The 25,610-nt window shown below is 39.1% G+C and overlaps 1 protein-coding gene across 2 annotated transcripts in view; it reads left to right on the forward strand.

Moving 5' to 3' along the window:
• Positions 1–25,610, forward strand: part of cntfr (ciliary neurotrophic factor receptor) — a 158,663-nt gene that overhangs the window by 30,167 nt on the left and 102,886 nt on the right. For both annotated transcript variants that reach the window (XM_042510003.1, XM_042510002.1), the window contains one exon: positions 12,207–12,440. In XM_042510003.1, the coding sequence (XP_042365937.1) occupies positions 12,207–12,440 (234 nt within the window). The remainder of the gene's footprint in view (positions 1–12,206; positions 12,441–25,610) is intronic.

A 25,610-nucleotide genomic window follows, 5' to 3' on the forward strand; every position in this document is an offset into this window, starting at 1 on the left:
CTCTTTTAACACCCTTATCTCTTTATACTTCTTCTCTTTATCTTTTACTTGCACTGTTTCTTCTCCGTCTGTATTCTCCCATTTGGTTTAATAAATGAGCGGCCCGGTATTAGCACTGACCTTCAGAGTTTGGCTCTCTGGGAAGGCTTAGGGTGATGTTAGCCATGTTATTAAACAATAAGATTAGGACTGCGAGGGAGGTTTCTGCAGGCTTATGTGTGATTATCATTATTATACAGTCTTGCCAAAGGAGAGTCAGAAAACATATTTATTAGATGCACGATTCATTAAAAAAGCAGATAACAACAATCTCATATCCCTTTCAAGGGCAACGATGCTGCCACTGATAGTGCACTGCAGATAATTTTGCTTTTTCCTTTTTGTTTTTTTTTTCCTTTTTAAAAATCATATTTACATATCTATTTCATTTTGGAAGTGAACCAGAATAATTATGGGTTGGAATATTCATACATATCTCACTACAGAGGATGCCTTGGCTCTCACGTCTCATCTAAAACCAACTGATTACAGTCTGCTGCAAGCTGAGGCAGCCCGTCTGGTTATCACTAACGTCATGATGGGTCAACAAAATGTAAATTAGATGTTTAGATTTGGTTCTTTGCTGATGTGACAGAAAATAATGGGGATGTAACGTTCACCATGATGGATGACCTATGTCAAGCAAGACTGAAGTCTCTGCAAGTTGTCTCTCATAACATAGTGAAAGGAATGGAAACCAGTGGCTGCCTGGATGGGAAATAAATTTAAAAACCCGGGGTGTAATTTGGGAAAGGTTCCGCTGTAATAGGCCAGTACTGCATATGTATAGGACACATTGTACTTGGTTTTGTGGTTGGAAATTAGGCTAATATTAGGCTTAATATAATTTCCTGTCCAAACACTGGTTTAGTCTTTTACTTTTTCTAAAATTAATTTTCGTTTAGTCTTTTACTTTTGTATTCATTTTTACTAGGAGGAATATATTTAGTTGCTCACTTATGCCTCATTTTTCTTCACATTTTACCAGAACCAGATTTTTTGGTGCATTGGTCAGATGTCAGTAAAAAAAAAAAAAAGTGTGATCTGCTCTTTCAAAATACCTTCCTGCCTTTTTTGTTTGTTTGTTTTTTGTTAAATTGTTCTTAAGAACAATTTAAATCAGATTCATGACATGTTCATAAACCTCATAATGATGAATAATCCCATTGTTCTTGTAATCAGTGGTTGACCTTGGTATCTAGGCAACATAGGTACCTGTCCAGGGTGATGACATGCCAACCCAGGCTAAGGTCAGGCTGGAAGTGTATATGAGAGAGACAGAGAGAGTGGGAGATAAAGTGGAAGGTGGACTGTTTCATGCAGTGTTTCTGTAAGTTATTAATGCTGCTTTGTCACTGACCAGCTGATGGATGATAAGCATTGGTTGCTTGTGTCCCTTTGTATCATTTTGCATCCCCTCTCTAAATTCTGAGATCTTTGCAGGTCAGTAAATGTAGCGTATGCAGTGATCTCCTTGAGTAATCTTTTTTTCCTCAGCATCAGGTGTGACTCGTGGGTTGGATAATTGATCTGTCATACCGCTCAGAGCTCATCAGATCATTTCAGATCAATGTACCTGGCATTCTGTCGCTCCTATCACTGCCCAGAGTGCGCTCTGCTCTCCGAGAGTGTTGTGTAATCAATAATGTATGGCGGCAGATGTTGTAAGTGTGGCAGGCTGCCACAAATTAATGAATTGGGAAGCTCTGGTATCTGTGTGCACATAAATGCTGTTCTTACCTAAGAACAGATCAGGTTTTAAGAAGAAATTTCTTCATAGGAAGGGTTGGTGAATGAGCCTATTAATTGTACGTAATTTGGAGTTAAAGTTAAAAACATGCAAAAACACAATAATTATCCTTTTAGAAAAAATTGAGGCTGATTGAGACAGAAAATAAAGCAGGCATAAAGCAAGTCAGGCTGTCACCCGTCCAGACAAACAGATGAAGCAGGATGCAGTCATGTCTCTCCCACCACTCGCTGTTTTTCTCCCTCTGCCGCAAAAAACCTACAGATGTTTCTGATCAAAGCAGTGTTATCCAGCTGTCCCACTCCCTTTCTCTCCTTCTCCCCGTAGCTGACTCTCAGGAATCCTTCTCCCATTCCTCATTTCATGACCACTCTAATCCAGGCTTGTAAAATATTAACTGGCCTACTCGCTCTCAACAATCCTTCCTCCCTCCTGCGCTGTCCTGCTTTTCCTCTAACTGCTCACTCCTCATCATATTTCCACTCCATCTCTCTTTCTCTCCACTCCTTCCCCTCCTTTTACTCTCCCTCTTATCTCTTGTGCTTCCATGTTCCTCCCAGAACATAGACATCTAAAATGTGAAGTATCAATTAACCCCGTTGCCTGCGAATCTTTCTGTCTTCTCCAGCGGCTTCCGCAAGCCAGATGATGAGGGCAATGATCAGACTGACATACAAACACACACACGAACACTGTACGTCAACATGTGCTGTGGGGCCGAGATAAGATGGCAGGAAACAGGAAGTGGATTTATTTGAGCGTCAGTGCCCTGACTCATGCACTCACATGCACAGAATACACACGTAAACGCACACACACATACAAACACTTACACAGCTGCAGCTGCCTCAGTGCTCACATGAAAGGAGAGGCAAATGCAGCGAGAGAGAGCGAATGTTAATCTCTCTGTGCGAAAGAGACAGGAGAGGATAAAGTGATAACTTAATTCCAAGATGTTTGCTGAACGAGTGTATGTGTGAGAGCATGTGTGCATGTGTGTGTGTGTGTGTGTGTGGGTAGGTGGGTGCAAAAGTATGTATGTCCGTGCATACTTTTTTCCAAGTGTGTTTGTTTTTTGGCGCCTGTGTGGCCTCTGTGTGTGTGTGTGTGTGTGTGTGTGTGTGTGTGTGTGTGTGTGTGTGCATATACCACATGTGGACCCAGATCCACACACACACACACACACACACACACACACACACACACACACACACACATACACACATAACACACACATACACACACACACATACACACATGCAGTTTATTGTGGAGTTTATTATGTCATACAGCAGTTAATCTGATCTCTGTCTTATAAATCGCTGGGGGGATTTAGCATTTTTGCTGTGTCATACCTCACTGAAACAACTGAGGAACCTGCTTAACCAGCTCTGCCACATGCTGACTGAAGCAAGAAAAATCTATCTGGTAGTGGAAAAAAAAAATGAAGATTAGAAAACAGGCAAAAAAAAAAAAAAAAAAAAAAAAAAGACCTGTGTGAATTATCATCCATTCGATCCAGAATATGCACATATTTCAACCTCCAATTTTCAGTGCACAAAAATGCAAATTACATGAACATTCATTACTAGGGCTGCATGCCGTGACTATTGTCATTAATCTTGCAATACATTTTTAATTAATTGATTCATCATTATAAAATGACAGAAAATTGTAAAAAAAAAAAAAATGCCCATTACAGTTTCACAGAGTCCGATCAATAGCCGAGGAATAATTCTAATCTGCATTACGATCATTTAGAACTGAGAAAAGCATCAAATATGCTGCACTATTGATTACATTTTTCCTTTTATTTTTTTTGTTAAAAGATCCCACACTTATACAACAAAATACAGGTGTTACCTATCCAGATGTCCTACTTTGATATTGATAACAACTTTAGTACATGTTGTAAAGTCAACAGAGCTGCTAAACTACTTTCACTTTTGAATTGTTATAACCTTTCATATGTCTTGCCCTCATTACAAAACATTTTTCAAACACAGTTTCAGTCCGTGAAAGAAATCTGCTATGATTCAGAAAGTGAGAGCAGAAGTAAATCATCTTCATGCACCAGTCCTGATTTTCTTTTTGGCCTTTCCCTAGTCAACATTTTTTAACTACATCATTAAAGCCTAACCTTTTGACTTTTGCCAATGTCATCATATTATTTCAGCTTCTGAGCTTTGCTATTCAGATTCAGAAGAAAACCACTTTTTGAGCAGCCAGTGAACATTATTTGCAGGGAAATAATGAATATGTATGGCTCAAGGCTGCATAATGATATGAAATAATCGTGGAAATGATCTTGATAGCTGAGTGTCTGTGCTCACGAGGCAATGAAAAGACAAGACAAGCCAAGGCCAAAGCTGGAGGAGAGATGGTGGATCAGAGGCCCTGAGCAACAGCCCAATCAGATGTGAAAAACCCATGTGATTGCATAAATACTTTGTTTCTTTTGCTCACTCTACCTATTCTGACTCAACCCAGTGATTTTAATTGTAATTTTATCTATCTGCTAACCTTGCTGTGACATGCCTGCATGTTTTATTTGACTTGATCGCATTTTTTAACCTTAGCCTATGTGATAGCCGTGGCTGGAAGCATTATTTTCGTGATGTACATTTATCACATTCTTATTCCCATGCTGTCCCAAGAGGATTTCTTTAACTTTGGCACAAATGTTCACTTGGACTCATCAATGAACTGATTTGATTTTGTTGGTCAAAGGTCAACATCGTTGTGACCTTGTGTTAATGTCATCGTCATAGAGGTTATATCTCTAGAAACCCTCAAGGGAATTTCCTCAAATTTGGCATAAATGTCCACTTGGACTTAACAAGGAACTGTTTTGATTTTGGTGGTCACAGGTCAAGGTCAAGGTCATTGTGACCTTGCCTCTATCTAATTATCGTGAAGGCGATATCTCAAGAACCCCTTGAGGGGTTTCCTCTAATTGGGCATAAAGTTCCACTTGGACACAGTAATAAACTGATTAGATTTGGTAGTCAAGGGTCAAAGGTCAGTGTGACCTCCCAAAAAGAAAGAAAAAGCATCAACATGTTTTTTAGCCATAATTCAACACTCCATATGCTAATTATGACAAAATTGCACACAAATGTCTAACAGGATATAATGAAAAAGGGATGACATTTTATATCCAAAAGCCAAAGGTATGATGCTCAAAGGTAATATGACCTCATAATGCTCTGCAAGACTTTCTCTGTCCATTATTGAATACAGTTACTCAGGGACAGAAACTTTTGTTTAGATGCTGAATTTGTGACACTAATCTATGGTGCCCATTTTAAAACGGTTCCGATCTGATCTTCTGTACTGCTGAAGGGGAAGGTGTGTGCGAAGCATCAATGTTTTCATAGACATGGATGTAATCTGTAATTTATGTAACTTGACAGGTTCATGGAGGCTTACAAACCACAAGGCGCTAAATAGATTTTTTCAGTTAAGACAATATTTTTCATCACATATCAACAAAGAAACAGTTTGGGTTTGTTTTTTTTTGTGTGTGTGTTTTTTTACGTTAGGGGTAGGAAACATAATGTAGTCAAATTTGTTTCTGGTTGTTTTACTAAGGGACTCCTCAACTACTCATGCATTAACATTTCATATACCAAAAAAAATAAAGATTTCTAAAATTCAACTTTCAATTTTCAATTTGCAGAAAATAGGCTCGATAACCACTGCTTAGCCAACGACTGTTCAGCTGTCTGAATTTTATTTCTGTGTGCCAGTATAGGTGGCCCCAGCAGCATCAGTATGTGTAGCCACCGAGTAAAAAAAATTTGATCTTCTAAACCTAAACTGATAATTCTCCCGGGCTCTATCTCTGAGTGTCAGCCAATCCAATATTTTACTGTTGGACTTTCAAAAGGCACGGCTCCCCTTAGGCATACAAATGCCATTCACTGATAAATGCACTAGTGAGTTACAGCCCAGCTGGAAAGCAACACGGTCCGATATGCACATGCCAATGAATCCACAAGGAGAGCTGCACACACACACACACACACACACACACACACACACACACACACACACACACACAGAAAACTACATTTAAACATACACACACAATCACTCTGAGACACACATGCAACCATGCACTCCCACGGATACACGAACATGGGGAATATAACACTTTGAGATGGTAAATCAGGATGCCAGCACTGAACTTCAATTTCATTTCACGCCGTCGTTGTGAAGTTTGATCGTAACCTACATCTGGTTACTCACACAAGCATACGCTTTAAACACACACATCCGTGCACGCATGGACAAGTGAAGTCACAGATTCAGGATGATAAATCCACACTCTTGTAAATGTGAGAGGCACATATGTTGTAAATTGAAACGCATGCATGCACATGCAGACTCGCATAGCTGGTTGTCCATGATAAAAATTCATCAGTTTTCTAATCTAGTCAAGAAGGTGTGTGTGTGTGGGGGGGGGGGGGTGTGTATTTGTCTTATGGGTTGTGAGGTTGCTAGATTTGTCTCTGCATACACCTGTCAGAGTCTGTGTGTGAATGTCAGTCTGTTTAGGAGACTGTGTTTGAGTTGTGTGCGCACTGATGTTGCCAGTGCCAGTGTTTGTTGTTTTACTCTGCTGCTGCTCCAACTCCACCAACTCAGGGGATAACCAAGCCCTCTGCAGGGAGTGCATGTGATTTAAAAATGTAACAACTTTGATTTGTAGAGAGATATTTGTTGGAAAAGCTATTTCAAAACTCGACATCCGTAGACTCTAAAATTCTATCTCTGATGAAACACTGAGGACTTTTTTTTTTTTTAAATCAGTCAGAAGGGTAACAAGTGCTCACACCTTACCAATGGGAAATGTTTTTTTTTTTCGATATATAACACCTTTATTAGCCGGACAAGGATTTGACAGTGCTTTTCAAAATAGCCCATATGACAACAACAACAAATCACATGATAGTTTTCTGATCTGATACCTCTAGGATTTTATTTTATTTTTTTTTTTTACATTTTGAGGAGGTAAGTCCCACAGTTAAGAAAACAGTCAAGAAAACATAAAAAATACAGGTGCTGTATTAAATAACTTTCAAGCCTTCCTCTCAGTTTAGTAAGCCTTACACTAACTTTGTCCTCCAAGTCAATGTCCTCACTTTATCAGCAGACATTTGATGATGCCGCAGAGGGAAGGTATAACAGTGTCGTGCCCGATGGCACTCAGTGTTTGAACAAGTAATTCCAGCGGTGTTTAATCAGCTAATCAAACAGTGGGGCCACTTGTTCTCATAAATATCCTCTCTGACACTTTGCTAATGATAATTTGACCTTAATTGATCTTTTTGGTTGAATTACGCTTAATCAAGGTGCAAAGGATGAGGACATGAATTTATGAGTGTCCTTCTGCTCGCATAGAGCAAACAACACAACATTGGTGTCTGTATCTCCCTCGTCTCCTTTTCACCACATCTCTATATTTCACTTCTTAACTAGAACTGTTCTTCTCTTTACCTTCAATGGTATGTTGAGCACACATGGTCTTAGAATCTAATCGCCCTGCCTTTCTTCCTCTGAAGTCATTTTTCCAGTGCACTGTATAACATTGCGTTTAGTAAGGCATTATGCAAGTGTGTGTGCATGTGCCTCTTAGTATGTGTTTGAAAATCTGTATATCACCCATAAGATTGTGTGTGTGTGTGTGTGTGCATTGTTGTGTGTGTGTTGTGTGTGCAATTTTAGTTTTTATGTGCAATTGTAATGCTTGACTGTATTTGTGCGGTGGCGTGTGTGTTGTGTTGTGTGCTCATCACTTATGTCGGTTCAGTAAACAGCCCACAGATGCATACATGCGGTTCATTGCTTGTGGGTTTGTGTGCATGTTCATTATTCCTGAAACAACCTCCAGACAGAGATGTATGCTTGTGATGTCCTGCAGGTCTTAACACCGGTGACCCCACAACATGACATAATGTCAGGTCTTTATGGTAATGTTGTGCCCTGGGAAAACTCCACAAGCCTGCATAAGAACTACAACACCCTCAGTGCCCTGAAGAATGTTATTCTGCTGCAGAATCTTATTTCGCATGGCATGAATAAAATGTTCAACTTACGGTAAAGGTGAAAAACTAGTTGGGTCTTCCTGGTCACACCATGAGCCCCAATGTTCCTTATTATTTTTACTCCCAATATATATTTAAATAAATATTTAAGTAATCGTGTACAAATGAAAAATCATTGTTAAAGATATTGTACCCATTACTGATTTGAGATGTAATTTAAATTACCCTGACACATTAGGACTTTTTTTTTTTTTTTTTTTTTTTTTAACATTACATTAATATTTTGGTAGTGTACTTTAATAGTTCAGTGTTGGACCTAACTGAACCTCAAAAATAAGAAAAAAAAAAAGGCTCCATAGTGAAAACAGTTAATCAGATTGGAGCTAAAAGTCACTTTGATTTGCATAGTGTTCTCAGTTTTTTTTCTGTCATTGTTAAACTTCTGTTTTGAAGGTTTTATATTTATTTTTATTTTTATTGTCACTGGTATAACCCACTTGACATCTTTACCACAGTGCACAAAAGTTGTGTAAATTTGAAAATAAGGAAAGTTATCTGATCAGCTTTGCCTCTAGGAGGATTATAGATGCAGACTGTTTAATCATGAGGGGCCCTGTCAGTTGTCATCAACATAATTAATTAGAATAATGAGTAAGAATAGTAAAATTTAAGCTCTGTGAAGGTCAACGATGATTATCATTCTCATTTGGTAGGGAATAACAGTGTTCCTATGCTGCTTACAACGCCCTGTCTATTACCAAGAGATCAATAGCACTTGTGCTGAATGTCATTATGGTTATTAGGGCTGCTTGTCTGTATGGTGATGAGGTATGAGGACATTATGCAGAGTGGAGTGAGAGTGTGTGCATACGTGTGAGTGAGTGCATGAGTGTACTCATAATCGTGTCTGCTTGCATTTCCACTGTTGCTATAAGGTGTATTATGCATGTGTGGCGTGTTTGGAGTAGTTTCAAGGTGAGAGGGAGACAAAGTGATAGAGAGTGGAGACGGAAAGGTGAGCTGAGAGAGAACAAGATAAGGGAAATGCAGACAGTGAGAATAACTTACAGCACAATAGACAAAGGCAAAGACAAAGGTAACAGCAAGTGAAAACTACAGCAGAGACAGTAGTACCCAAATGTGTCTGAACCTGAGTGGAATTACCGTTATATTTTGGCATTTGGTTCATTTCGACTAATTTTGCTCAAATTACACTACATTAAAACAAGAGTTTTTAAGTTGAAGAGGAGGTCAGAAATGTTATGTGTTTTTTTTTTCTTTTTTTGTCAACAAATCCCACAAAAAGACCACAACCAACAATGGATTGATCCCTGTATCAGGTATTGCCAGTGCAGTCAAAGCCTGATAAAGCTTATTCCTCTGTGCCAAAGAGCTCCATTGTTGTCCAGAAACTATTAAAAACACATCAATGGACCACATTTTTATAAATGTATAGCTGAAAAATAGCCCCCAACAAATGTTCTTTGTATTATTCTTTGATTTTTGTATGTGAAAAACTACAATGCCCAGGTGTTTGTGGAAATGAAAGTAAACTGATTCTGGTTCTCAAAGATTAATATTTTCATTAGAAACAAAAGGGTTTGGGCTGAGTGCCGCAAGCAGGGTGGAGAAGTCAGAATGTAAAGAGAGATTAACTAATGCTTTGTTGATTTTGGCATTGATTTACAATAAGAAAACATTAAACTAAAGTGAGTGTCAAAGCATGCTGATAAATGAACATCAACATCAGCACACCTTGGAATGATATAATAAAATAAAATAAAATAAAATAAAATACTGATACTGATAATAATAAATAAAAACATAAATAATAATAATACATTAATTAAGTAATTAGTAAACAAAGTCTGAATACTGAAATAATGATTAAAGCAAAACTCTTGCCATAATAAGTCAGACCAGGTGCAAACATTTTACTATCTCACATTTTTGGCATGATGCTTGTTAGCTTGAGTGTTCATAGTCACTGCTTAAAAAAAAAAAAAAAATAGTTTTCTTAACAGAACACTCTTTAAATGCCTGGTATTAATGTTGACAATAAAGGCGAGAGAGACAAAGAAGCACAAAGAGGCAGAAAAGTAGAAGAAAAAAGAGACTAAAGTAAATGAGAGAAATTGGGTGAGAAAGACACAGGCAGGAAAACTTAAAGTTCAAAGCAGGACATGGACAGAGGCAGATGGCAGGGAGGGGAGTAAGAAGACATGGACGGAGGACAACACATATACATAGACTGACTGCCAGAGCGAGAGGAGGAGGAGCGGGCGATCTTTGTAATGACAGAAGAAAGATAAGAAGAAGTTAAAGGGGAGAGGACAAAAATGAAATGCGTAAAGAGGCAGAAGGAGCAAAGGCTTGCAGGGAAGAATGGATATTGGAACGGACAGAGGCAGAGAAAGAGTGATGCAACCAAAGAAGATAAGAAGGATGAGATGTGGCAGCAGAGGGGAGGTCAAAGAATCAGCTCTGTGTTGAGACTCCCAAGGACGTTCCTGAGAAAACGCTGTAATAAGGTCATTTCAGCAAAATATTCTTAGGGTCATGCTCCTCGACAAAGAATCTGCTCCTTTCTGATGACACCAGTTGGAGCAGGATTATGATTTCGCTCTCCTACAACAACTCAATGCCACCGAAAGGAAGGAATTTCAGGCAGGGACCTTTTCTAAGTTATTACAATTTTCAATAATATGGTCTCTCACTTTGATAAGATAGTAGATTTAATAACGCTCCACGACATACCCTGTGGGTTTATGATCTTCTCAGAAACTCCACATGAATGTTCACTTACTTACAATAAAAAGTAAAACGAAGGAAAGTCTCTTCTCTCAACTTGTCACATAAAGCACAAGGGCACCGGCTCCATCATCAAAGCTAACATCAAAGTCAAACTTTCTGGTTTTTTGCTAAGATGCAAATAACTTTTTATGTAAATAAAGTCACACATCCGTTCAAAGTGACTTGACGGAGGAGGAGATCAAAGCAATATTGGCGTTTGTTGCCACTAACATGCATATGCATATAATTTGGACTCGGGGAAAATGGAGAAGGACAGCGTGGAGATAACAGGGATGGACAGAAAGGAAAAAGACAAGAGAGATGGCATGAATGAGATGGAGAACAGAGAGTAAGAGCTTTTGAGGGGGTAGGTGAACGACAGATAGAGAGGAAGACAGAGAGAACAAACAGTGTCAGGGTAATGTTAATGGGGACAGGGATCTTGTCCTATTAAATATAGATGTCTCTGTTATGGGACATGAAATATACATGAAACACTACATTTGACATCTGTACCAGCTGCGTTGAGAAGCACGTCTGAGGAGATCGAGAGAAGGAGCGCAAGTAAAAAAAAAACAGCAAAAAGTGAGGCATTGTGATGACAAAGAAAGGAGGGAGGGGACAGAGAGACAAAAGGGAAAGACAAGGAGAGAGACATCAGAGCAAGACAAGGATCTTGACAGCCTTTCATCCCAGGCCGATGGGGCCACTTTTTTTTATCCTTTCTTCATAGACGGGGTTTTTTGTCTTAGATGGGGATCAATATTTTATTGTTTCTTGTTGTGCTGATGATCTGCAGTGTTGAAGTGTTAATCTGAGGTCTTCACTTTGTGTGGTCATGACAGGGCCCAGGGGAGTTATAAACAGAGCAGGGCAGCTAACCCCAATGTCCTGACTACAACTCCCATCAGGCTGACATATATCCCTTCACCCACGAGGTCACGGTCCCTACAACTTTTTTGACCCTGTGAACAAAGGCAGTTTTGGTGTCAGCAGTGAGGTCATTCATACCGGGGTACAAGTAACACGGGTAACACAAGTGAGAAAAGAAGGAGATCTTTTTTCACTTTTGCAAAAACACTAAAAATAACATTTCCTCCAGTGCCTTGTCTCTCAGCATTGGGTGAAACCAATGCTGGCTCACTGTGTGGAACAAAATATGACACTCACAATTTATGATTGACAATATTTGGAAGAAATTAGATCATAACTGTTCATGAATTTCACAAAACTGCCATTTTGAATAGTTTTTAAATTAAAAATATTGAGATTAACTTTGGGCCAAATGATAATTAAATTTATCCAAATTCAGTTCATTACATCAGTTGAAAAGTTGTCAAAACTGTTGCTTTTGTCTGTCTTGTTGCTAGGAAGTAGTATGACAGGAAGAATAAGCAGCTATGTCCCCACACAGGATATTTTGCCTCATGCTGGTATTATTATAAAGGCTTTAATTTTGACTACTTGTTTCCAGTATGCACACGGGACAGAGATTTAACCATGTAGATATTTCACTTGTTATTGGCTTTTGACATCACTAACACTTTGTCTCTGCCTTTGTCTTTTTCCAGTTGCTAGGAACCAGTATGAGCGAATGGGCAGTGATGTCACCATGCAGTGTGGCTCCCTGGACAATGACGCATCAGTGTCGTGGAAGGTGAACGGGACAGATGTGAAGGCCCAGCACCGTCTAGAGGGTCCCAGACTGATGCTGACCGAAGTGGACCTGGGCCACAACGGACTCTACAGCTGCTTTCAGAATCCGCACGGAGAGAGGCGTGACACCATCTACCTCCACATCGGCAGTAAGTAGCCAGACAATTGCCCGCCGAATATCATTTCATATTGATGAATCTTTAATCATCCCAAAAGGGGAGCTGGGTCATTGCAGCAGTAAAGAGTGAAAGGAAGGAGCAGAACAGAGATGAGATGAAAATGTGTGGTGTGATTGTCCACGATGCAATTACATGTCCAAAGAAAGACATGAATTAATAATGGAGAAGTTATGAATTTTCACTTGTATGTGTGTGAAAAAGCAAAGACAGAAAAAATACACAAAAATATGAAACTTGACTTGAAGCTGCAGTTAACCGTTGTGATTTTGAACACCGTAGAAAAGTAATGATTATGTTGTGGCTGTCCTGCTGGCTGTGCATTTACGGTTGTACTTAGGATCATATTTGAAGTCAGTGCCACAGGCTGCTGGTCACTGAAATGTGAGTGGTTCTTGAACGTTGCTGTGTCAGTCAAACAAGTGCTAAGTGGATACATCTGATAGCAGATGTGTAGCTTGCTGCTTTGGAGGCAGGGGTTATATGGTTAGAAGAAAGGTGAAAAAGCGATGACTACATCACATAAATAAATAGTGACAATATGGTAAAAAAAATAACAAGAAATACAATTATTGTTGTGAAAAATGCCATCATGAAATAAAAACAGACCTCTGATATAAAAAAGTCCTAGAAAAAAATATATAAAACTGATAATAACATTTTATGATAAGTTAAGTTTCATTACTTTTAAACGTTATTTATCTCTTTTTTTATTAATGATTTTATTCATGTGATTTTATTTTTCTTTCATGATTATTTATTAACACGTTATTTAACACTTTGGGGCTCAAAACAGAAGTGCAATTTTTTTTTGTTTGTTTTACGACCATATTTTTGTTGCACGCACAATAAACCCCTTTAGTTAAATGACCATTTTAATAGTAAGTTATAATATCTGAAGGGCTGAATGTAAAACTTGAATTCTGATGGGTCTTGATAAGCCCTTACACAGCTGACAAGCTCTAATGATGAGTTGTTAAAATGACATTTGGTCATGTTGCAGTTATGGCTGTGCATTTTAATAATCATACAAAAGCTAAATGAATTTCAATTTAATGGCAAGTCACAGTTGCCTGTGAGTTGACAATGGCCTCGTTTGAGATCCATTATTCTGATGGTGAAGGTTTTATACACTGAGTCTGTGCATAGTAATGGTGTTTAGATAATATAGACTGGTAAAGAAGTCTTGAGGACAATGAGAATGAAAATACCTGCATTAAATCTGGTATTTAATAACATGTCTTAACATGTCCCCTCCCAGCACAAGTGTTTCCAATTTTATATATTTAACATCCACTAATACCTCACATTTATTGTGACAACTCCCTCCTCTAATCTGCGCCTGAACCTCCTCCTCCCTGCGTCAGCTCTGCTGTTTGAATACATCTGTCACTGCACTAATGCTCTGTCATTGATGGCTGCCTGTTTATTTCTAAATGACAGGTTTGAGAAATGTTTATGTTTTCTTATTGTCGAAAGGAAAAAAAAACCACAGATGCACTTCTGAATTATCTGTACTGGCCAGAATGTCCTTACTTATAAGTGTTCACTTTCTGTCTCCACTTATTTGTGTCTGTTTGTAGCAAAAGGAAAAGGAAACATTTTAAATTCGATTTCCACAGGAGTCATGCTGCTGCAGCTGCTAGCTGGCTAGCAGGTGAAATTAGATCCATCTTTGGCATCAGTCATGGCAGGCCACTTCAGAACGGTGCCAAAAGTGACACATTTTGATACACTGCAGTAGAAGACCCTTAATTCATCACTCCCATGACATTGAAAAGTATGAGCCCATACCAGATTTCTTATTTCTGACACTCTTGTACTATAAAACCCACCTCAGGACTAAAATATACTGGTAAACTGGTTATGTTGCCTAAGTCAAAATTTTGCCACAGTAAACAGCTTTTCTCCTATTTAACTGAAGTCAATGTGCAAAATAAAACAAAGCAGTGTGGGGACAAAGTGAAAAGGTGGTCAGGACATGTCCCCATTGGCTAAACAGGAAACCACACCTGTTTGATTCCATCCACTTGTCAACAGCATCAGCTCAAACAAGAAAACCGCCCATCGAGATTTCACCCCAAGCTGAAGTAACATTCCCATGCAAATATTTGATGAATGAGAATGTATGGGAGTGTGACAGTTTGGCTAATCTTATTGGCTATGATGAATTACTGGATGCTGAAATAATACTGAATTAATGAGTTTTATGCTATGGTAGATTATGTCAGCGGGGTGGATGACGCAATGCATAAACAGACCAGAATGTGTGCGAGAAAGAGATGGAGAGATGTATGTACCCCGTGTCTGTGTGCAGGCCAGTATATCAGGGGCCATGTAGGCCAAAATTAATATTTCTGCCTCTCACATGCACTATCTAGCCTTACACATACACAGTAAAACAGCTCACATGCATTATTTTACACATCCAGACAAACACCTTTCACATTCAGTACGTCTCCTAACACATACAAAATAAAAACTAATACTAAAAAAATAATTTGACCTTGCATATACACTATTTGACCTTGCACATTCACTTTTTTTTACCTTGCATATACACTATTTTGCTTTTCACATGTACACAAAACATTCCTCTCACAAACACAATGACAATCGGCATGTTTTGTATGTATGTGCAAGGTCAAATAGTGCATAGTCCAGGTAAAAAAAGTGGGTGTGCATGGTCAAAAAGTGTATGTGAAAGTTTTAATTGTGTATGTTTAAGGAAATATATAGGATGAGAGAGGCGTTCGCGTGAATGTGTAAGGAAATAATGAATGTGAGAGGTTTTATTTTCTATGCTAAAGGTCAGATCGTGTATGTGGGAGGCAAACATATGAATTTTGGCCTACAAAGCCCCTGATACCAGTGCATATGTGCACATACATTTCTTGTTGCCAATTTGCTGCGTCATAATGACACTTTGGTGTCCTTAAACAGTGTGAGTATGTGAGAGAGACAGAGCGAGAGACATAATTGCAGTGTGATCATTCATCAGGGTTCAATTACAAGTTTGTGTGAACAACACCTTAGTGGTCAAGCCTGGCAGTGAACATAATTGTGTTGATATAAGTTGGCAATTTTATGTCATGTCCGAGGCACACACGGGGGGTAACATCATTTTTAATTCTACATTTAAACTACAGGTCTTTGTCTCAAGCTTGCTTTCTCCTATTATCTGTCATCATTACCCCACTGTCTCTTATTATTTTTGTACTTTTGTTTCTTGTTTTCTCTCTGTCTTTCTCTCTATTTTTATCTGCTTTTTCATTATGCTATCTGTCACCTGAAACTTTAAAGGGTTGCGCAGATACAGTGATAACGACACCGTGACAGGCTACACTTGTCGTCATTACCGTCATGATGATAGTTTGATTTTATGCAGTGTTTATTACTTACACCGGGGGCTTGTTATGTTTTACACAGATAGAAGTGTTATCAGGAGAACAGCGCGCAGCCATCTGTCTATGCCTTTTAACATTTCTCTCCTTCACCCTTTGTGTCTGTTCACCTCGAATTTTGCGAATAACTCTCATTTTTCTCTTTCTTCCCTTTATGTTTAGCATTTTTAACTTTTTCTTTTCCACTCCTTCCCTACATGAATTCTTTCTTTCCTGCCCATGCCTGTCTGTCTCCATCATCTTTCTGTCTCACTCTCTCAGTCCCTGCATTACATCCACTCCCCCTCCATCTCTCCCAACCTCTGTGTTTTGGCTTCTAGTTTGTGGCGGCATCTGTTAGCTGTGTGTTTACACTGGTTTGCATTAAGAACAGAGGACGTCATACAATGACCCCGAACCCCTCTGTGTGTATGTGCACTCGCTCCACCTTCACACCAGTTTTATGAAGCTTTTTGTGATCTTTCTCCAGGAGTGTGTCAACATAATGTCAGCACTGAGAGATGGCAGTTTTGTGCGTGTTGACTTGTGTTTTTATGTGAAAGTTCAGTGCTGCTGTGATGTCTGTTTCTCTTTGCATTATTTCACCACAGGGTGTTTATATTCTGTCTGTCACTTTGGATATATAGAAATCTACAATTGCGTACAAAAAGTACAAACAACAAATATCAAATTGTGTGTGTGTGTGTGTCTGTGTGTCTGTGTGTCTGTGTGTCTGTGTGTCTGTGTGTGTGTGTGTGTCTGTGTCTGTGTGTTGATGAATAGAAGTGTAGAAGTGAGTACTTGTGTCTGTGCGTTTGTATGCACGTGTTAAGCTAATACACACATAGCAGGATGTTATTGCCCCATGATGTCAAAAAAAAATGCGTATCTCATCTGTAAACAAACAAGCAAAGACACACTTTAACACAGACACACACCAGCACACTCCAGAGTGCTCACCAACATGTTTAGTCACTATCTTCTAAAAACAAACACATGTACAATGATAGAGGGATAGAAAGTGACTGTGGGATAAAGTGAAATAGCATGGACAGTAAAAGTTCATTATAATTTAATAAGTAAAAGGTCATAAAATCGGAAAACTCTTTGGTGAAATACAACATCCTTTTCCCTTGCTGTCACAGTGGGGAAGTTATTGCTTTCCTGCCCTTTTCTGGCTTTGTCCATTCTTCTATCTATTGCTGTCCTGAATGGCCGTCAGCTAGACAATTTATGGCACCACAACATGGGCTGCACCCAGCCAGTTATTCAGCCTCTCAGCCAACACAACATCAACTGCACAGGGTCATATATCCAGCCAGTCACCCCGGTGACCCGTCACATACTCAGCCTGCAAAACTCATAGCCTGCCAGTTAACAGTCAGTTAGCAGAACTGGAGTTATTACACCAGTAAAAATGTGCTACAACACAGAGTTAGGACATGACTTACAATGTATAGATAGATAGGTAGATAGATAGATATATTTGTAGATATATCTTTGTAGTATATATTTGTAGGTAGATTGACAGGTTTAGGGAATGGTAGGTAGATTGATTAGTATATTGATTAGTAGATTGGCAGGTTGATGTATTGGTAAGTAGATTTATAGATGGATGGATTGGTGGATAGACTGATAGTTAGATAGATTGGTAGGTATATCGATCGGTATATTTATCAGTAGATAGAATGGCAGGTAGATAGGTTATTAGGTAGATTGACAGATTGATGGACTGGTAAGAAAACCAGCAGGTAGATAGATTGGTAGGTAGATGGATTGATTGGTTGCTAAATATACAGGTATACGAATCACAGATACATATATGGTTAGGCAGATTGGTCGGTATATGAAGGGTAGATTGACTGGTAGATTGTATTGGTAGGTAGACTGGCAGGTATATAGAATGGTAGGCATATAGATAGGCAAATAGATTAAGGGGTACACTGGTAGTTAGACAGACAGATAGACTTGGTGCAGAGCTGTGAAATCACAATGGCCTTCCAAACACACCAGGCCATGCATATCTAAAAGCTCTGTCCATGATCCCTCCCCATCTGAAGAGCCCATTAGCCAGTCGCTCAGCCTGCCAGCTGAAAATTGACAAGACATATTCTTTTTCCCCAAAAAAACTCTTGACAGATAATTCACAGGACAAAGAGGGCACTCCAGACAGAGCACTCCCATTACTGTAATGACAATGTTGTCAACATCTATAATGAGGAAAAACATTTATATTGTAAGCAAGAGTGGCGTCTGCTTAGTAATGAATTTATACCATAAATCATCACACAAGAAAGGGGGGTTCTTCCTCTAAGTTTGGCATAGACTCAATCTTGTAAACAAATCCAGTCTGAGCCGCTCTCAGATCACAGCGGTGCCATTATGTAAACTCTGGTGCGGTGTAGACTTTTTTCTTCTTAACGCTACAAATGATAACAGAAGTCTTAGCCGCCAGTGTTGCGGGCGTGGGTTGGATTATGAGGCCAAGTCCATTTGGCTTTTGTTAAGGTGTGTTTGCATGCATGCGGTTTGTACTGAAAGCCCTTAGAAAAAGGGAGAGCCCTTTTAGAAGGTCACAAATGTAACAAAATCTGGTTTTTGTTTCTCCGTAAAACTTCTCAAGTCTTTCAGATTCTGTCTTTTTCTCCATATTTAACAAATATGAGTCTGCATTTTAATGGCATGTCTGCTGTAAAAGCTACAGAAAAAAATATGCATTCACACATTATGAAATGATATATGTATCCACCTTCAGTGATTTAGCCATACTGTTTTATGGTATTAATCCCTTCAATATCTTGTGGTGTATCAGGCAACTGTATTTTTTTAGGAGCAATGCATCAATTTTTAAGCCAAATATTGGTATCAGCCCATATTTGAGTGGATGACAAATAACAGGACATTCACCACTGAAAAAATCAAAAGTACCAAAATCAGACATTACAGGTATTGACACTAGAATTTAAAAAATAAAATAAAATTATGCCCTGCCCTATGCACCAACTGAATGAAGCAAACACAAAAGCACACATTAGAATAGCTTACATTTGAGGACACTGAAGTGACAGATGTTCACTCTCTGCAGACCTGCCCTTACTTAGAACTAATATATGTGTATCACTCATCCTTATCTTACCCCAAGGTACGTAAAATTAAAGTCGGCACACAAATAAAGTTCACAGTTAGATAATCCATTCCCTGTCAGTTGTTTAAACCAAGTGTTTAGCCCAAATGTAGACTATGAAACACCACAAACACACACACACACACACACACACACACACACACACACACACACACACACACACACACACACACACACACACACACATACACACACATATACACACTGATTGACTGCCTTCAGCCTAGCTGAGGATGACTTGAAGGAAGAGTGAGTTCTCTTGTTAGATTGATGTGCATTTCTTACCCTCAGGCAACTTATTTCCACTCACACACACATACACACACACACACCAGTTGGTATCTATTTCCTTTTCGTGGGCAGCTTGTTTTTGTGTGCATTCTCACACACACACACACACACATACACACACTCAGGGGACCTGTGCTACATCGCTGGGTAATGGAATTGTCTTGTCTCCTTGCAGACAGATCGCTATGGAGGAGGGTGAATGTGTAGTGCTCCATCTCTTCTGGGACTTCCTGTTTAAACCAGGAAGTATTTGGCCCCACATGTAAGGGCACCGCTAGAGCTACTCAGCTTCCATTTTAATTACTCTCCTTGCTTGTCCCAGTACTCGGTCAATCATAATAAATAGAAAATACCTGCATAGAGGATTTACAGGGCCTAAGAATTTAATTCAACAGTTTGTCAACCTCAGCTGGTCTCTCGGGTCTCATTGCTGTCAGCAAGGGAAGCAGCCCTGTGAAACATTGTGAAATGAGTATTTTAAAGTCTTAAAAACTCTAATGCAGGTCTGGAAAGTAAGACCTAGTGGATTGACAAATTCATACAGGTTGTAGTTTTAATCTCAAATTGCCATGAAAGTAAAACTTGATGACAACCTGCAAGAAATGATGTCTCTATGAAGAATTGAGGAAAGCAGGGCTGATATCTCTCCTCTTTTATCTAGAGGAAGGTGAGGGCTACCAAACATCGATCAGTGGGATTGAAAAATAGTTAGTTTTCAGGGTTTTGACCAAGTCAGCAGTGCTGGCAAGTGTCCTTGAGCAAGGCCAGGACACTGACGCTCTAACTGACCTCTGACTCCTAGAGAGAGAGTCAGACTTTCCTGCAGGAATCAATAAAGCATAAACTGTGTGGAAGACTGGATGAGAATTTTAATGCCAAACATAACTTAAGCCACGGTAAATCTTGATTGTTCAGTTTTGTGTCCAGTAACAGCTTGGAATAGCAAAAGAAATGTCAAATGAATACTCCTAAGAAGGGTCTAGCTGCAGAGCTCCAGTCATGGGCCCAATGTCGCTGTCAGACCCTTTCATGTCCTAACTTTGAGGCTGAAACTGTTTGTCCACCAGATAACATAACTGGGATACAGCATGTGTTCATTTATTTCAATAACCTACATGCCTTCCGCCAATATCACAAAAAAACAATACAACCTAATGTTTTGATAGAATTGTAAATTGTTACCCAACTTTATTAGTTACAGTTATATTGAAATATTAAGTTGTTCAAACAAATGAACATATGCTATTGCATCCTCTAATAATACACTTACACAATAGCATGCATATATTTTCGAAATGTGAAATTGACTGTGATCAGTCAGCTAATAATAGGCTGACTTATACAGTTGCATGTATGTAATGTACTAGCTATATGCTCAGTAGGCTGCTTTATATATTCATGATAAGCGCAATAAAACAATACATTGCACAATATAATACTGGACCTGGTATGAAGATCAGTTCCAGCATCACACAGGACCCAAGCCTTGAGCTCCAGTGGGACCCTATTGATTTAGTGAATTTCCATATGTCCTCACTCCTCCTCTGTATCTCAGGTGTTGTACTCAACATTTGAATATTTAACCATAGCATCATCATGGCTGCATCTCTCTCCCTTCTCTCTCTTTCTGTTCTTTTGTTCCGCTCCACATTGCCCAATTTCTCCCCTCTTCATTTTTTTTGGCTCTATTTGCAGGACAAGAGCAACTCCCATCACTTTATTGTAGCAGACAGCCATAACAAATGGGAAAATAGGCTCGTTTTAAGAAGTCAATGGGTAGCCATGAGGGAAACTCAAACATATTAAAAAAACGAAGAAAAAAAAAAAGAGTCATTGTGTGCTTTAGCCTCTTTGTATCCGTTGGGTATCAGGAGTAATCTGGCAAGACAGATTGTTTTCCCTTTCCCTTTCTCTCAATGCTGCTGTGTCAACGAGACATGGTGTGGCAAAAATCCTTGGCAGCATAAAGGCCGCAGAAAAATATTTCGAATTTTTGCTTTTAATAATATTAGATACATTACATTATAAGCACAAGCTCACATTTTCTGTGGACTCAATGTAAAGGAGCACCTGTACATTTCAATGCAAAACCAAACGCTTTGAAGCTCAGCCAACGTAGTCTTTTCTCAAGACCTGAGTCCAGTCTTCTGGGCTTTTTTTTCTGTTTTTAAATAATTTTTCATTTAATCCCTCCACAACTCTGTGTATGTATCATCTTTTCCCCTGACTGCTACTACTTTTTCCATCCACATATCTTAAAATTCTGTCCCGATCCCTTGGTTTCTATCTCTTTCCATTTCTTTCTTTCTCCTCCACTAATCCTCTTATACCGCCCCCTAGTTCATCCCATATCACCCATTACTTTTTCCCTCTCCTTGTCGTCTTTCTCTCTCTGTACTTTGGTGTGCATACGCTTCTATTGAAAGTCTCATACTGTGGCACTTTTGTGTGCTCCTGCTGTCATCACTGGATATCATGCATGTTGAAATGCATTGTGTGGCTGTGATGTCCACCTCCAGAGCAGATTAGAGATTGACAGATACTGGATTTTAAGAAGTCGATTTAATAACTATAGTTCGGAGGAGGAAAAAGTTGATAATCAATTAATACTTTGAAACCTGAGCAAGTTGGCTTCATTTCTCTCAATGAAATGAGAAGAAGGGAATGAGCAATAACAGAAGTGACATATAACAATCTGTAAGAAAATAACCTGAAAATCTGGAAAATAAAAAAATTAAATAAATAGATAAATACATAAATAAATATAATGTCACGTCATTACAGGTTTCATAGAGTTAATCAGCCAATATCCCCCTGCGACTTGCGGAGGCCACGCAACCACCGATAACAACCATTTGTTAAACATCCTATCGCTGCTGACAAATCAGCCAAACAGATTGCTACATTGATTTGTTGAGCAGGTCAACACAAACTGCCAATCCTGATCAATCATTGTCATTATATGGTTGCATTGCATTCTGGCCTGTTGGGGTAGTTTAAAGAAATTAGTCAGATGGACAGCTAAGCTGGGGTAGGCGTGGCTAAGGAGATGAAGAGGGTTGTCCATCAGTCAGAAGATTGGCAATTTTAACCCCTGGCTCCTTCAGTCCACATGTCGTATTATCCTTGGGCGAGATATTGAACCCCAAATTGCTCTTGATGGCTGTTTCACTGATGTGTAAGTGTGTGAGAATGGTTACGGGGTAGCAGGTGGCACCTTTCGTAGTAGCCTTGGCCACCAGTTTTACGAACAGGTGAATGTGGCAGTCGTGTGAGAGCAGAGAGTGGTTGGCATAATAAAAGCACCTAAACAACAAAAATGAAGTATTTCATTTAAGCTCATAAAATAAAGAGTTAGTTTTGGCACTATTTAAACAGGTTGCAGAGAGTTCAGGGCTTTTTATGAAAAAAAAAAAAAAAAACAAGATTGGTGAAAGGAAGAACAAAAAGCTGCAAATGCAAAACAGTATGAAGCTAGAGTTCATAACAGGGGCCTGTAGATCAAGTCAAGTTTGTTACTGAGAGTCTCCCCGGGAAGAAGCTGATGTGGAGGGAGACTAAGTTAGATAAAGCGCAGGTAGAGACAGAGGAGCTTAGTTTAAGGAATGGGAGCCTAACACAGGAAATAGTGCAGGTAGAAAGCGGGATTCAGGATCTTTGGGAGGATTTGGTAAAAAATATGAAATTGTGCATGCAGTGATGAGAAAAAGTAAAATAGGCCTTGCACTGTTAGACAAATATGAACCCTATTTAATCAAAACATGACCATACAGAAGTGGTGGCTTTAACAACGGAACTAAAAAAGAGAGACACAGCAACACAATGAATTGGTTTCTGGGTCAAAATAGTAAAACAGAGTAATCTGTGCAGATTCTATTGTCATACAAGACCGAAGCTAAGACATGGTCAAATGAAAGCATTCTGGGAAGGGCATACAACCGTGTCAAAAACACGGGACTGACACTTTTGTTATTTTGGTGGCATTAAAGCCAATTGGAGCAAACTTTTATCGGCTGAACTTGAGCAGCTGGAGCATCACTTCTAGTCTTCTAAAATGCTGCTCCTTGCTCCAATTAAATTTGCAATGCTCCAGCTCCGTTCCACTCAAATGCTCTGCATGAAACAAAACCGTGGAAGCATATCTGGTAATTGGCAGTGGAGGATGGATGTGCTGTTGCTGTCCTAAACCTTCTTGTTCTTTGCTTCCTTTTTTACTAATCCCACACCTTCTTCCTCGTTCTATCCCAAAACACTTGACCCATCCCTTCACCCTTTCTTATTCTCCCTCTGCATCATTTCTATGGAGCACTGCAATGTTGCTCTCCTCTGGCCTTTTCTTCCTGACATACCTGCACACCCTGTTCGGTTTTTCATAGATGGCTGATCACTGCATTATCAGGTTTAAAATGCTTCTCAGGCCTATGAATGATGTTGGTTATCTGGGATTCAAAAAGTGCATTTTGATCAAACTCTTGATTTAGAAAAAAGAAATTATGTGTAAATTGAGGTGAGCCAGGGTTCATTGGGTTTTCTCTTTCTCTTGCTATCTCTGTGTCTTTCTTTTCCTGTGTCTCTCTCCTTTTCTCACTCTAATTACCCATCCAGAGGTAGTGGAATAAACTGACTGACTGTATTATTATCTTGTCTCCTCTGTTTGCTCCGCTTTCCTACAGTTGATATGCAGCAAAACAGAGTGTGTGTGTGTGTGTGTGTGTGCATATATATATTTGGGTTGTGTATGTAGGTGTTGCTGTGGGTGCCTTTTGTATGCTTCATATAAATTTGTCACTCTGTCTTTGTGGGTGTGCATGCGTATCTTTGTTTATGCCAAGGTTTGGAGCTGCACTTTGTGTGTGTGTGTGTGTGTGTGTGTGTGTGTGTGTGTGTGTGTGTGTGTGTGTGTGTGTGTGTGTGTGTGTGTGTGTGTGTGTGTGTGTGTGTGTGTGTCTGTCTGCATGGCTGTCACTGTGTGTTTTGTATGTGTGCCAAGAAGGTAAAGGCCTGTTCCCTCTTGATTAGTGTCCAGTGAAATAGAAATTTCTGGGCTGTCTCGACCCTTTTACGATCCTCTGTGTGTCTATGTGTGTGAGAGAGAGGGAGAGAGAAAAATAGAGACTTTGACCAGAAAGTATTCCCCCTGGCTCGGTGTCCAGCAGTGAGGTTTAGCAGTTTGCTCCACTGACGTCAAGCAACAGAGGAATGGTCAGATATCCATGAAAACATGCTCATTGCCTATGGGTGTGTGTGTATGTGCCCGCAAAAAAAAGATTCAAATGTTTTGAGAGGTAAAAACTGTCCCCTCCTGCTGACCCTCTTCAGCCAGCCCTGGCACAGCCATTCAGTTTAAGGCCTCCCAAACCACAAACCAAAACTCTGCTAAATCTTGTTGTCAAAGCACAGAAGCAGAAACAGTTCAGGGCTACAAATGTTATCCTCATCTTCCTGGGTTTTGAGAACAGTCAGACACGTTGTCACATTGAATGCATAAACAGACATCGACTGATCCTACAGGATATTGTTACTTTACTTCTATTGGGTGCAACTTTTGACCAGGACCCTGTTTTCTTATCATATTTAAACAAATAATTGCAAAGCCACAATATGTGAAATATGGAACTATTTAAGATTGCAATGAGCGGTCATGAAAGGGTTCCATCAAGTGTCGTCAAGATACTGGAATTTCTCACTTTGATACAATACCTTGAAACTGATTTAAGGTAAGACTTTATTAATCCTACAACAGGGAAATTCACATGTTACAGCAGCTCAAGAGTCTGAAGTAAATGAAAAGGAGAAGAACTTTAAATTTTCATTAAAAGATAAATACAACAAGCCTATAACATGACAACAACTTTTCTTGTTCTGCAGAGGCAGTAGAATTACTGTAGTAAATATCAACAATAACAGAGGGCAAGTAAGCACAACTGGTACTGATATATTGATTCTATGGAAAATGAGTATTGGAACTATTTCAAATATTCTGAATCAATATTATCAATAAATAAACCTACCCTCCACACAGTTGGTTCCACCCAGTATCTTACTGAAGATTTTGCCATTGATCCGTTTCCATAGTAATTTTTAGCAAAATTTTATTTATTTTTATTTTTATTTTTAATTANGTAGTAAATATCAACAATAACAGAGGGCAAGTAAGCACAACTGGTACTGATATATTGATTCTATGGAAAATGAGTATTGGAACTATTTCAAATATTCTGAATCAATATTATCAATAAATAAACCTACCCTCCACACAGTTGGTTCCACCCAGTATCTTACTGAAGATTTTGCCATTGATCCGTTTCCATAGTAATTTTTAGC

This window comes from Plectropomus leopardus, chromosome 20, assembly GCF_008729295.1.
Source record: "Plectropomus leopardus isolate mb chromosome 20, YSFRI_Pleo_2.0, whole genome shotgun sequence".
NCBI lineage: Eukaryota > Metazoa > Chordata > Actinopteri > Perciformes > Serranidae > Plectropomus > Plectropomus leopardus.